Below are 15,283 nucleotides of genomic sequence, written 5' to 3' on the forward strand. Positions count from 1 at the left end.
AAGGGAGGAGGCAGTGAGGAGCTGGCATCCTCCTTCTCTCCTGAGAAACAGAACCTGTTTCCCCAGCAGCTGCCATGCACCTGAAGTTGTCCTCTCAGACCAGACAAATCCATTTCCATTTGCCTGGATGTTGATGAAGTGCTAGGCCCAGTTCTCCTTACCTTCACCCTCTTCCCTTTGCCCAGGCTCATTGGATACCGAAACATGGGGTAGATGTGTGTGAGATCAGGAAGCCTATGGTATGACAAGCTGCAGTAGTGGTTCTAAGGGCCAAGGCACTTCTTCTGGAGGGTCCCTAGGTCATCCTGGGGGGTCAGAGCCCTGACCAGGGGAATTCCCCAGACATAAGTGGTCTTACCTCTCTTGTATGAGGTCAGCACTTCTGCTCCTTCCTCTCCTCCCACTTCCCCAACCATAGCTTCTCCCACTCTCTCTTACTTCTTCTTTCCTCTCAGAGGCTCAGAATCAGGCAGTGGAGAATCAGGACCAACACCCTCCTGCCATCCATCAGGCCAAGGACAGCATGAAGAGACCACCTCCCATGTCCCCTGCCTCTGGACCCACAGTCATGATGGCCCAGGCAGCCCCACTGCTACTGCTGCTGCCTTTGCTGTTAATGGGTATCTGGGAGTGGAGGAGGTTAGGGAAGGGTAGAGGTGATGACTGACAGGGAGCAGAGAAGAGAGAGGAGAGTGGCAGAAGGGAGAAAGTACAATGCTGTGTTGCAATGAGGGACTGGGAAGGGATGGGAGCAGTGGTGTGCTGAAGCCAGCTCACACTGGCTTGGAAGAGCTGATTGTTCAATTTGCAGTGAGAGCATTTACAATTTGAAAATTGGCAAACACTGCATACAAATGAAGAGTTGATTAATTGTTCAGTTAATTGGCTAGTCTTTAAAAAAGGAGGGAGAAAATGTCAATAATACAAATTAAACTTTAAAATGTGTCATGAGTAGGTATGTATACATGTAGATGGATATGCTTATATATATAAAGTGATAGAGGAGACAGAAGAAAGAAGGAAAGACAGAGAAGGGGAGGGAAGAAGAAGAGTGACAGAGGGAAGGAAAGAGAAAGAATTGAGAGAACTGGTTGTTAATTGTTTACTAGCACATCACTGATTCAGAGGCTCCTTTGGGTGAGAGGCAGGTTCTTTAAGGCTTGTTTTCTAAGAAGAATGTATTATTTAAGGAGACCAGCCCCCTTACCTTATTCCTGTTCTTCAGTCAAGGAAGGAAGGGACTCAAGGGAGGCCCAGTTGGGCTCCCCCTGACCTGATGAACTGCTTTTCAGGTTCACAGGGACAAGTGTTGAAAAAGAAGTACCAGGAGGGGCAGACACTCAGAGTGAACTGTGGCTACAATCCCCAGAGAGCTGAGAAGAGGTGGAAAATCTGGTGTAAAGTGAGAGAGGATGAAAGGTGGTGTGAAAGAATAATTACCAGGAACTCAGTGGACACTGCACAACTTACAGACCTACGAGCCTCCCTGGTGGATGACACCTACACTGGTACCATCACCATCACCATGTCTAACCTCAGAGTGAAGGACTCCGGCATCTATTGGTGTGGAATCTATGACTCTTTCAGGAACTCTATTGATGTTCTCAGGACAATCAGGCTGGAGGTTTCTCCAGGTAAGGCCCTGCCAACTCAATCCCCTTCAGTTCCAGCAGAGCCTAGGAAATACCTGGTGTGAACATGACCCTGGGCTAGGATGTGAGCTTGGGTCTCCTTGGGGTCTCCAGGGAGAAGCTGCTCCTCCTCCTTCAGTCCTTCAGCTTCCTGCCCCTCCCCATTCCCGCCCTCTCCTTACTTCCTTCCGCACCATGGTTTTGACAGTAGCTCCTCTTCTGGTCCCTAGGGAAGGTGAGGCATTTCCTTCTCTGGTCTCATTCCCATGCAGGGCCAACATTTGTCCTGGGGCTTCTAAGTCTTGGGTGTCCTGTGTCACACACTCACACTCATTCATACAAATGTACCTGCACTTACCCAGGCATAGAGACACACAGGGTCCTCCCAACATATATACAGACACAGAATTGTGCTTCACTGATTTAGGGTGCTTGAAGCTCTGGCTTCCATCGGAGGTATTGTTGGAGTAGATCCTAGCAGCTTCTGATGAAGAGCATTGGTTCAAGTCTTAGTTGTGAAACTGACTTATATTGTGACCCTGACAGGTCATTCTAACTCTATTCTACTTAGTTCCTCGTTTCTAAAATGGAGGTGGGGAGGAAAGGGTAAGAATGTAACAATGAGTGTGGGAAATATATTTTGTGAATGATAAATGTTCTGCATCTTAGAATTATTAATATTTCCTCCATTCTGGACACCAACTACACCTAACTCCTGAGGATAGAAAAGGTTTCCCTTGGGAATATCCTTGGTCAGGCCATCAGAGTGCCTGGGGGTGGAAAAGGGGTCTGATGGTGACATAAGCAGTAGAAGCTATAGGCTAGAATGCTTGATAATACATTATGAATGGGATATGATACACTATAATATATTAGTCGGCAGCACACCAGCATATGATTCTATAGGTTTTTCAAGGCTCAACACCTTTTTGGGGCCAGAAGCCTAGTGTTCTGGCCTCTCCAGAGAAGAGGAGCCATGTGAGGATATAGGGTCAAGGGCCATGTGTTTCCTTCCTCTGTCCTTCTTTCAGCTGCCATACCAAAGACCACCAAAGGTTCTCGACCTACTACTGAGACATCTGTCACCACCAAGCATTCTCAAACTACCACTGAGACATCTCTCACCACCTCTGTCATCTCCTTGGCCACCAGCAGGTACAACTTCTTTTTAGAAATCCATTGTGTCTCAAGATCTCCCAGCCTCAGCAGTTTATGTGAGGCTCACGCTGTCCCAGACTTCTAGTCTAAAATGACCTCTTTCCAGCCTTCCCTTCTGGATGGAAGAACAAAAGGGTGAACAGAAGGAGCTAAGAATTCCCTTGGGCCTAGTGAAACTGTACTTACCAGCTTCTCCCCTTTCCCTCATTTCCAAGTTTAGGATGGCTTGAAATCTAATATCTTTTGACCCTGGATTGGCATTTTTTACTCCTGAACCCACACTGCCTTTTATCCTATGCTAAACCTTGCCTCTCCTGCACCACTACATTTTTCTTTTTTCTTTTTTTTGGAGGAGTGTCTTTATTTTTTTTATATTCTATATTAATTTATTTATTTTGTTTTCAACATTTACTTCCATAAGATTTTGAATTCCAAATTTCTCCCCATCTTGCCTCTCCCCCACTCCAAGATGGCATGCATTCTGAATACCCCTTCCCCCAGTCTGCCCTCCCTTCTATCTCTCCCCCCCTTCTCTTATCCCCTTCCCCTTCCACTTTCCTGCAGGGCAGGATAGATTTCTGTATCTCATTTCCTGTATTTCTGATTTTCCAGCTGCATGTGGAAACATTTTTTTTAAACATGTGTTTCTAAAACTCCGGGTTCCAAACTTTCTCCCTTCCTCCCACCCCACCCACCCTCATTGAAAAGGCAAGCAAGTCAATCCAGGCCATACATGTGCAGTTATGCAAAACACTTCCATAGTAGACATGTTGTGAAAAACTAACTCTATTTCCCTTAATCCTATCCTGTCCCCCATTTATTCTATTCTTTTTTTGACCCTGTCCCTCCTCAGAAGTACTTCCTTCTGATTACCACTTTCCCAATCTGCCCTTCTCCCTATCACCCCCTTGCTCTCTTGTCCCCTTCCTCCCCTATCTTCCTGTAGGGTAAGACAGATTTCTATACCCAATTGAGTGTGTATGTTATTCCCTCCTTAAGCCAAATCCTGTGAGAATAAGATTCCCTCATTTCTTCTCACCTTCCCCTGTTTCCCCTCCACTGTAAGAACCTTTTCTTGTCTGTTTTGTGCAAGATAATGTACCCCATTCTACCTCTCCCTTCTCCTTATAATCCTCTCTCACCCCTTAATTTTATTCTCCAGATATCACCCCTTCATCTTCAACTCACCCTATGCCATCTATCTATCTACCTATCTATGTACCTATCTATCTATCTATCTATCGATCGATTGATCTATCTATCTATCTATCTATACATATATATAATTTTTCCCCTCCCACTACCCTAATACTGACAAAGGTCTCATGAGTTATAAATATCATCTTTCCATGCAGGAATGTAAACAGTTCAGCTTTAATAAGTCTCTTATGATTTCTCTTTCCTGTTTACCTCTTCATGTTCCACTTGAGCTTGTATTTGAAAGTCAAATTTTCTATTCAGCTCTGGTCTTTTCATCAAGAATGCTTGAAAGTCCTCTATTTCACTGAATGACCATTTTTTCCCCTGAAGGATTATACTCAGTTTTGCTGGGTAGGTGATTCTTGGTTGTAATCCTATCTCCTTTGCCCTCTGGAATATTACATTCCATGCCCTGCAGTCCCTTAATGTAGAAGCTGCTAAATCTTGTGTTATCCTGACTGTGTTTCCACCATACTTGAATTGTTTCTTTCTGGCTGCTTGTAATATTTTCTCCCTGACCTGGGAACTCTGGAATTTGGCTACAATATTCCTAGGAGTTTTCCTTTGGGATCTCTTTCAGGAGGAGATTGGTGGATTCTTTCAATTTCTATTTTGCCCTCTGGTTCTAAAATATCAGGGCAGTTTTCCTTGATAATTTCTTGAAAGATGATGTCTAGGCTCTTTTTGATCATGGCTTTCAGATAGTCCAATAATTTTTAAATTCTTCTCCTGGATCTATTTTCCAGGTCAGTTGTTTTTCCAATGAGATATTTCACATTTTTTCTAATTTTTCATTCTTTTGGATTTGTTTTACTGTGTCTGATTTCTCATAAAGTCACTATCTTCCAATTGCTCTATTCTAATTTTTAAGGAAGTATTTTCTTCAGTAATCTTTTGGACTTCCTTTTCCATTTGGCCAGTTTTGCTTTTTAGGGCATTCTTCTCCTTATTGGCTTTTTGGACCTCTTTTGCCATTTGGGTTAGGCTATTTTTTAAGGTGTTATTTTCTTCAGTATTTTTTGGGGTCTCCTTTAGCAAGCTGTTGACTTGTTTTTCATGATTTTCTTGCATCACTTTCATTTCTCTTCCCAGTTTTTCCTCTACTTCTCTTACTTGCTTCTCAAAATCCCTTTTGAGCTCTTCCAAGGCCTGGACAGATTCATATTTTTCTTGGAAGCTTTGGATGTGGGAGCTTTGACTTTGTTGTCTTCTTTTGGTTGCATGTTTTCATCTTCTTTGTCACCAAAGTAAGATAATATAGTCTGACTCTTTTTGCGAGGTTTGCTCATGATCCCAGCCAACTACTTGAGTTTTAAACTCTTTGTTAAGGTAGGGAGTCTGCTTCCAATGTGGCGAATGTACTGTCCCAAGCTTCAGGGGTTTGTACAGCTATTTTCAGAGATACTTCTAGGCACCTGTAAAGTTCAGTTCTTCCAAGGTGGTATGATAAGGATCGAGGTGTTTACTCTTTTCCTAGCCTGTGCTCTGGTCTTTGAGTGACTGGCCACAAGCAGTCTTTTCTCTCTTGTAATTGTGAGGAGGGTTTCCTCTTCACTGGCCACTACAAGCTCTACCACGCCAGCACTCCTCCTCACCCCAGAACCGCCACCCAGAACTGTGACCCAGATCCAAGCATGGGCAAAGCAAGAGATGCCTGCCTCAGCCCCAGCAAAGAGATCCCTGCAGTCCCCCTCTTATCAACCACTTGATTCCCCCTCAGTTTGTGGGCCGAAAGCTCAGAACACAGCCACCGCCCTGGTGCCTGTGCTCTGTGCTCTGTGCTCTGGAGCTGGCTCTGACCTAGCTCCTGTCTCAGCACCGCAGAAAGAGACTTTTCTCACTCACCTTCTAAGTTGTCTTCTGCATATGTGAATTGAGGAATCTGGAAACCTCCACAGCTGCCTGTGATTCATTCCTCTGAGGCCTGCTTCAGGTTCACTGTGGCCTGCACGCCCATGCCAAACTGTGCTCCTCTCCCCCCCTGTGTGATATGCCTTTTCCATCAACCATCCAGGCTGTCTTGGGCTGGAAATTTCTTTGCTCTGTCTTTTTGTGGGTTCTGCTGCTTTAGAATTTGTTTAAAGCCATTTTTTAATGGGTATTTGGAGGGGTTTGGGGGAGAGCTCAAGCAAGTCACTGCTTTCATGCAGCCATTCTGGCTCTGACCCTACCACTACATTTTTCACAGTGGGTATCATTTATCAGACTTCCTCATCTCCAGATAAACCAGATAAACCCTCAAATTCCTCCATGTTAAACAAATCTCTCTTCTTGTTAAGGTGAGAAGCACTCCCTCATAACTGATTGCCTTTCCCTTTTTCTCCTCTTAGAGGTTAAAGAACCAGGCAAAATTGTGGAAACAAGGAAAACTTACCTTCCAAAAAAGATTGCTTAGAACATGCCTGACCAGAGAAATATTCTTGTTGCTGCCACTTCCCCTCTCTCTCATTTCTCAACCCCTTACTTCATCACTCAACTGAAACTGCTCTCTCCAAGGTTACCGGGGATGTCATAACTGGCCTTTTCTTAATACTCATCCTTCTGGATATCTCTGTAGTATCTGACTCTGCTGAAGTTCCCTGACCCACCCTCACCTCCCTTTCTCTTGGAAACTCTTTCTTGGGTTTTCATGAAACTTCTTCCTCAGCTCTCTCAGCTCCTCTCAGTTCCTTCTCAGATTCCTCTGCTGGGTTCTCATTCGTGTCTGTCCCTTCTGTGTGGGTGTTTCTGATCTGGCCTGACCCTGTTTTTCCTCTCTCTGTACAGTCTCTAGGTCAAAGGTTCTAAACTTGGGGTCCATGAAATTGTTATAAAAAATTTTATTAGCTATATAGCTATATACATGGTTTTCTTTGTAATCCTAAGTATTGTATTTTATGCATTTAAAAACACTCTTTTGAGAACAGGTTCATGAGCTTTACCAGACCCACTAAGGACTCCAGGGTACAAAAAGTGTTGAGATCCCTTCATCTAGAAGATGCGTCGGATAATTAGTCCTAGTGATTGAATTATCCTGTCTATTCAGATGACATATGTACACACATATGTACATCTACATACATATATATGTATACATACACGTATTTATATATATATGCTGTTCCCTAGTCTCTCTTTAGCCCTAGTCACAAATCACCAAATACCTATTTTATATTTAAAAATTGATTTCATGTTGGCAATTCCAACTCAATAGGCCTAAAATTGAACTCACTAACTTCCCCACCCCCTCCTACCCCTCTGCTCCTAAACTTCTCTCCTCCCAACTTCCCCACTTCTATTAAGGGCTTCCAGTCCTTCTAGTCAGCTAGGTTGGCAGCCTCAGAGTCTCCCACGGTTCTTCACTCTCCCTCAACCTCCTGATCCAGTCAGATTCCCAATTTACTCACTCTACCTGCACAGTCTTTCTGTCATCTGTCTTCCTTTTTCCACCCAAATAGCCACCACTCTGATTTAGCTAATTATTCAATAAGCATGTATGAAGCACTGCCTATGGGTAGGGCAGTGTGCTAAACTCAGGGTGTACAAAAAAAAAAAAAGCAAAAACACTGGTCCTTGCCCTTAAGAGGCTCATATTCTAATGGGGAGAGACAACATGCAAAAAATATATAAAATATATTAGTATAAAATATAAATAGAAAGTAGTCCCAGGGTGAAGGTATTAACAGTGTGTGTGTGTGTGTGTGTGTGTGTGTGTGTGTGTGTGTGTGTGTGTGTGTAAGACCAGGAAATGTTTCCTGCAGATGGTTTGAAGTTCAGACCCTTGGCAACACTTGTTGGACTGTTCCAAAAGCTTTCTAATTGTTCTTCCTGATTCCAGTCTCTCTCTTTTCCAATCCATCTTCTACAGAGCTAAGTATACAAGGTATCTAGTGAAATTTTAAACTTCAATGCATTCAGAAGTATAAATGTTACACTTATTTTTAAAATCTGAAAAGTTAACTATTTAAATTTTAAGTATTGCATGTTTAGTAAATTTTAGAACTTTTAATAAACTTTCATCAGCTGCTTGGATTTAGCAGCAGCCAGGTGCTGAATCAGAACACCAAGCAGCTGGGAGGAACTTGAGGTTTCCTGTGGGCACCTGTGGAGAAGGGTGGGAAGAGGCCCCAAAGACAAACCTCAGTTCTTCTCTTAGCTCAGGCACAGGGCTAACTGCCTTCCCCAGGGTGATCTTGTTATTTCATATTGTCTCACCTGACTGGTGTCCCTTTCCTTTAGCCCGAGAGACAACCAGAAATTCATTATTTGGGGCTCAGTGCTGGCCTCTTTGCTCCTACTTGGGCTCCTCAGTGCGGGCATTGTGTATACCGTGAAAGTCTCCCCCAAACCAGGGGCAGGTAAGACACATGTGCTTCCCAAGGAACCTTCAGCTCCCTCCTACCCACCTTCCTTTACTGCCCTCTCATTCCCCTCTAGCACTGCTGACTCAGGGGCTGAGGGAAAATAGCCCCTGGGCTCCACATAGCCTGTGGACACTACTCTGCTGGTGCTCTTTTCTTTTTCTCCCCTATGACAATTTACTCATTCTAATTTTTGTCATAGTTAGTGTCTACTTTTCTTATCTGCCCCCGACACACTGGGAGCTTTCTAGGCCAGATACTGTCTTGTCTTCTTTTTCATCTTTCATTCAGGCACCTTCCTCACAGTTTTCTTGTAAGCATCAAGTGAGGCAATATTTGTAAAGCTCTTAGCACAAAGCCTGGCACATAGTAGGTACTATGTCAGTGCTTATTCCTTTCCCCTTTCCTCCTTCTCCCTCCTTCTCAGAGCCTAGCAGAGTGCTTTGCATACAAAAGGTAATCAATCCCTGCACGCAAATTTAATGAATGAATTGCTAGAAATCTCAAGTAAATAAAGCTTTCCTACAAAAACAATTTTTCTCTTTCCCTCTTTTTTTTTTCAATCCTATCCTTCACAAATCAATTTAAAGACACAAATATTCATTAAGGACTTCCAGTTTACAAGACACTATGGCAGGTGCTGGGAATACAAAGAAAGACATGACCCAAAACTTACCCTCCAGGAGCTTATATTAGAATTCTCCTCATAATGGAGGGAAAGACTTATTTATGAATAGGATCAAATGAGAGAAAGTGAAAGACAGTCATGGCTGAGGGCCAGCAAAAATGGAAGTTTGAAAAGGAAGAGGTCACTTTGAGCTAAATTAGGGGCCCCAGTGTGAGGGGATCAAGGAAGACTTCATAGGGCAGGTGGCAGCTGGCCTAAGCCAGGGAGGAGTAGAATGACTTCAATAGAAGAAGACGGGCTTAAGGGATGAGAAGTCTGATTCCAGGTCCAGGAGGCATCGTGAGCACAGGCATGGAGACAGCAACAGTCAGGATGAGAAAGGTGGGGTAGAGTCAATGAATGGTAATACGAAATAAGGAAGGAAAAGGTACTTGATAATAAGATAGTAGAATGCCTTGATGCCAAGCTAGAAATTTATACCTTATTCAAGAGGCAACAGTGAGCCACTGTAGGCTTTTGAATAGAGAAGAAACTAGACTTGTCTTTCTCTCTCTGATTTTCTCTTTTTCTACCTCTGTTTCTGTTTTTGTCTGTCAGCCTCTTCCTACTCCCCTCTCTCTCTTTCTGTCTGTCTGTCTGTCTCTTTGTCTTTGTCTGCCTGTCTGTATGTCTCTCTCTCTCTCTCTCTCTCTCTCTCTCTCTCTCTCTCTCTCTCTCTCTCTCTCTCTCTCTCTTATTTCTTTCTGTCTCTGTCTCTCTGTTTCTATATCTTTTTCTGTCTCTTTCTGTTACCTCTGACTCTGTGTCTCTGTCTTTGTCTCTGTCTGTCTCTCTCTTTTACACACAAGCATACACACTCACTCCTTGAGGCAGTAAGTATAAGTGGAACACAAAACAGGTAAGTTTTGATTGGGGAAATGGTGAAAAGTATGGTGAAGCACACCAAACACTTCTTTCAGTGGGTAGGTCTCAGTTTTGGGGAGGGGAGGGAGTGGAGTAGATCTCAGCTCCCTCCTAAAGGGTAGGATCTCTAAAGGCATGTGTTTGACAGGTGATGATGATTGCCATTATGTCTATGATGACCTTGAGGAGCAAAAGCAAAAGGCCAGGGTAAGTAATTCTAATCATCCTTTACTTGTGTCCCCAGAGCATTGTACCTTCCCATGCAACTTCACATACTTTATCTCATTTGCCCCTGACAACAGTTTTATGATCTGGAGTGGGAGGGTGTTCTCTTCATGGCACAGAACAGTATGACCCAGTGGATAGAGAACTGGCAAATCAGTAGGAAAGACCTAGTTTCAAGTCCTGTTTCTGACACACACTGGGTGGGTGACCTTGGAAAAACCACTTAGGGGCAGCTAGATGGTGCAGTGGATAGAGCACCGGCCCTGGAGTCAGGAGGACCTGAGTTCAAATCTGGCCTCAGACACATAATACTTCCTAGCTGTGGGATTCTGGGCAAGTCACTTGACCCCAACTGCCTCACTTAAAAAAAAAAAACACTTAGCCTCTTGGGGGACCAAGGCAACTAATGCTCTTAAGACAGCAAATTAGAAAACAGTGGTTGATCTGCACTAGTAAAGTGAGTTTCTTCCTTTGGAGTTCCCCAGTGAAATCATCATTCTGGACCAATAAAGAAAAAAACCTACTTCCAAGCAGACCATAGGATATGGTCTAGAGAGGGAACAGGATTTAGGGATTATCTGGCCTAATCCTCTCATATTAAAAATAAGGAACCAGATATCTACAGAGGTCAATTGACTTATCCAGTCACACAGCCATTTAGTATGATGATTAGTAAATTACTAGACTTGGAGTGAGAAAGATGTAGGTTTGAACCTCACCACAGATATGTCTGGCTGTGTGGTCTTGAGTAAGTCACAAGGAAACTCTCTTGGCCATAGTTTCTTCATATGTAAAATGGGGATGGGGGTCAGAGTTGGACCCAATGACCTCCATGGTTCCTTCTGACTAAATATAGACAGGATAACTTATGGAAGGTTAGTGCCTCGCCTCTGTTGATTATTTCCAGTTTAACCTCTCTACAGATTGCTTATATGAAGTTGTTTGTATTTTGTTTCCTCCATTAGACTATGAGTTCCTTGAGAGGAAGGAAGGTCAATCTCTTGTTTTCCTTTGTGTTCTCTATGTCTAGCACATAGTAGATGCTTAATAAGTGCTTCTTGGCTGGCTCTCTAGAGATAATCCACAGAGGGAAGGCACTAGCATAAAGGAATATTGGGTAAGACTTCTTGTAGAAGATGTGATTTTTGCTCAGACATGAAGGAAGACAGGAAAGTCAGAGGGTGGGGATGAGGAGGGAGAGAATTCCAGGCATGGGGAATGGCCAGCAAAAATGCACCAAATCACGACATAGACTGTCTGGTGCCAGGAAGTTTGCACTGGATCACAGAGTACTTCAGAGGTGTGGGGAGTAAGGAGTAAGAAGACTAAAAATGTAGAGGGTGCCAGATTGTGAAGGGCTTTGTATGGCAAAGGATGGTTATATTTTGTCCTGAAGGTGACAAGGAACCACTGGCGTTGATTGAATTTGGAGGAGGTGAGGAGTAGAGTGGCATAATCAGACTTGAGCTTTAGTAATATCACTTTGACAGCTGAGTGAAGGATAAAATGGAATGGGGAAAGTCTTGAGGCAGGAAGACCAACCAGCAGGTTACTGTAATAGCCCAGGAGTTCAGGCAGCTAAGTGTCACAGTGGATAGACCACTGGGCTTAGAATCAGGACAACTCATTCTCATGAGTTGAAATCTGGCCTCAGATATTTACTAGCTATGTGACCTTGGGCAAGTCACCTAAGCCTGTTTGCTTCATCTGCCAAATGAGCTGGAGAAGGAAATGGCAAACCACTCCAGTATCTTTGCCAAGAAAACCCCAAATGGGTCATGAAGACTCAGACAGGACTGAAAAAAAAAACAAATGAATAATAATAACTAGTTGAGAAGGGACTGACTACATTAGGGTGGTAGAAGAGTCAAAAGAGGCAAAAGGGCATGTGAGAGAAATATTATGAGGGTAAAATTAACAGGGGCCTAGGTAACAGATCGTGTATAGAAGATGAGAGAGAGAGAGACAGAGAGAGGAGAGATGGTAGTCCCCTTTACAGCAATGGGGAAGTTTGGAGGAGGAGAGAGTTTGGGGAGAAAGATAATGAATTCAGTTTTAGACGTTTTGAATTTGACATATCTATGGATATCCAGTTCAAGATATCCAATAGACATTTGGAGATTTGAGTCTGCAGGCTAGGAGGGAAGTAAGTGTTGGATGAGTAGATCTCAGAATCATTAGCACAGAGATGACAAATCCATGGGAGCTGATGAGATCACCAAGTGAAATAGTAGAAAAGGAGAAGAGAAGAGAGTCTAGGATAGAGCCCTAGGGGATGCTCACTATTAGTGAATGTAACTGGATGAAGATCCAGCAAAGGTGAGTGAGAAGGAATGGTTTGACAGGAAGGAGAAGAACGAGATAATGCCATAGCAACCCAGAGAAAAGAGAATATCAGGAAATGGGTGACTGATGGTATCAATGGTTCCTGAGAGGTCTAGGACTGAAACAGAGGTCCAAATGCTCATTATGAACACTGTGCTGCATGCTAGAACCTTATAAACTACTTTATTGTGTATGGCAGCTGCAGAATTCACTGTGGATTCTTTAGTTTTGACTTGATCTGAATTCCCTAGTGTGATTCCTATTGCATCATAAGCTATGTCATGTAATTCCCCAATATCCAATTAAAATAACTGCACATAGCACAGTCCTAGCACATGGCAGCCACTTGGTAAATGTTTATTGACTGACTAAGGAAGCAACTAGCATGGTGCCAAGCATACAATAGTCATTTAATAAATGCTTGTTGAATGAATGAATGTGACTGGGACATCTTGGATCTAGTTCTGGCTATACCTTTAACTCCATGTGTGACTTAAGAAAGACATCTCCCCTCTCTTGGCCTCAGTATACTCTTGCATAAAATGAGGGAAATATACTAGATGGTGCCAATATTTTATATGTGAATCTAGGACATTCCCAGTACATCTCCAGGGCATGTTCTCCTCCCCCATTGTAGTACCTGACTTCCCTCTCCTCTCCTCCACTCTCCGCAACCCCCACCATGAGGACACCAAAGCTGGCAGTGCAGCTTCCCCCACCCTGATCTCTACTTTCTAGGCTAATGGTCTCCCTCTCTCTCTGTCTGGTTCCTAGGATGTTACCATAGAAATGCAAGACGAGGGTTCTGAAGGCATCCAATATGCCTCGGTGGTCCATGGAACCCAGCTCAGCCTTGGGGATTCAATCTACGCCAACACACAGATAGGGTACAACCCTGGTTTGACTCCTATCCGCAAGGAGTCTGTGGAATATGCCAGCATTGCAAGAACTGGACGCCAGCTTCCAAAATAAGTTTTCCCCTCAGGAGGCAGTGGTGAAAGACTGGGTAGTCATTGAAGGACCTACTTAGTGTAGAACCTCAAGTTTTGAGGGGATAGGAGACATGGAGGGCATGGGAGAGAAAGCATGGGGAGACCCAGCCCCTGCTATTGAGGTGGCAATAGTTTCACTGGGGACACCAAGGCAGAAATGATTTGAGGATAATTGAAAAATCAACATATTAATATATTAAGGGATTGATTATCTCATGCATTATGGGCTGATTTCCCCAAATTCACATATTAATAGGCTAATTTACCCACCACAAATTTGTGGGCCCTCTCTGCTGCTCAATCTTCCTTCTCTGTATGAGGGATTCTTACTCAGCAGGCCTACTTACCCCTTCCCTGCCCCCACCACCCCTAAGGATTAATCAGTCCCGTGTGAAAAACTTGAACCCTTGGAAGTAAGAAGGACCCTCTGTGAAGCAGAGTTACTGTATATGGGGGAGAGAAGGATGAGGGTTGGTACAGAGGAAGGACAAGGCTCCAAGAAGATGACAGCATTTTTCCAATATCTGAGAGCCTTAGAGTAGAGGAGAGGAGAATAGCAGAGACAAGTGACAAGAGGGGTTCTTCCTAGTCCTTAGTGAATGGAATAAGTTGAATGGGAGGATATGAATTCAGATTTGTTTTGCTCAACTATACATACATGTTTGTAACTGAGATTTTTGTTTTTCTTTCATCCTCAATTGGGGAGGAGAGAGGGTTAATTAAAAAAAATTAATATAATTTATTTTATTTTTAAAATTTAAATTAGTTTATGGAATAAAAAAAGCATTTCCATAATAGAGTATGATAAAAATGATTGCACATGAAACTGCAAATCTATTATGTACAATTTGCCATCCCTTTTTTTAAAAGTCTTTTTAAAAAATTTTTTGGGGGGCAATTGGGGTTAAGTGACTTGCCCAGGGTCATACAGATAGTGTCAAGTGTTTGGTCTGAGGCCGGATTTGAACTCAGGTCCTCCTGACTTCGAGGCTGGTGCTCTATCCACTGCACCACCTAGCTGCCCCCTTCCCTTTTTTGTTTTTTAAAAAAGAAAATATTTGTTTATATCCTTTGACCACTCATCTATCTAAAGCTTTTATTTCTGATGAATCTAGTGGATTAGTTCAAGCTTGCTTGCCAGTCAAATCAGGCTCCCTGACAGTTTTCAGGTCAAGGCAAAACTCTCAGGGAATCAAGGAAGAGAATCTGGGAGACCTCTGCCCAAAATTAGCAGACATCTACTTCTAGCATCCTGGCCTCTTTAGCAATGCCTATGTTAGGTATGGCCAAGACGACATTCCACTTTTAAAACTGGAATAACAAGGGGATTGGATGGTAAATAGGAGGTTCATAAGTTGTCTTGAAAAGACAAATCAAGTTGATAAAGATCATGGAGTTGGCTTTATCATGTACCCAAAGGCAATAGAAACATTTTTTCAAAGTACATTTGTTGTTCTCTCTTTATAGTGTTCATGATGAAAAAAATGCATGTATGTATGTTTGCAGGTATAAATTAATGAATGAGAAAGCAATTATTAAGCACCTGCTATGTGCCAGGCACTGCACTAATTGATAAGGATACACATACAAAAAGAGAGACAGTTTGTATTCTAATTGAGGTGGAGTACACATATAGGAGAGTGGTAGCAAAGAAAGGAGATTTGGTCTATGGAGTTATCAGGATGTTGAGCTGATCTATATTGCAGTCAATTGACAAAAGTTTTCCAAAATTAATGGTAGCATTTATTTAATTATTGTGCTCAGAGCATGGAGTAGAAAATTGTTATTGTCTGTTGGTTTTTTTTTTTTGGTTGAGGGGTTGTTATGCCCATGGAAATATACCAAGATGGCAACATACTAAAATTCCCAGGATGGGCAGCT

At 43.0% G+C, this 15,283-nt stretch overlaps 1 protein-coding gene across 1 annotated transcript; it reads left to right on the top strand.

The window, feature by feature from the left end:
• The first annotated feature begins 420 nt into the window (after window positions 1–420).
• Window positions 421–14,846, top strand: LOC110217189 (uncharacterized). The gene is made up of 6 exons (XM_020999407.2): window positions 421–620; window positions 1,293–1,634; window positions 2,663–2,786; window positions 8,208–8,326; window positions 10,009–10,067; window positions 13,185–14,846. The coding sequence occupies exons 1-6, from the start codon at window positions 524–526 to the stop codon at window positions 13,380–13,382; spliced, it is 939 nt and encodes a 312-aa protein (XP_020855066.1). The 5' UTR covers window positions 421–523; the 3' UTR covers window positions 13,383–14,846.
• Window positions 14,847–15,283: the final 437 nt, after the last annotated feature.

The sequence above is a fragment of the Phascolarctos cinereus genome, unplaced genomic scaffold, assembly GCF_003287225.1.
Source record: "Phascolarctos cinereus isolate Bilbo 61053 unplaced genomic scaffold, phaCin_HiC Scaffold_5;HRSCAF=322, whole genome shotgun sequence".
Classification (NCBI taxonomy): Eukaryota; Metazoa; Chordata; class Mammalia; order Diprotodontia; family Phascolarctidae; genus Phascolarctos; species Phascolarctos cinereus.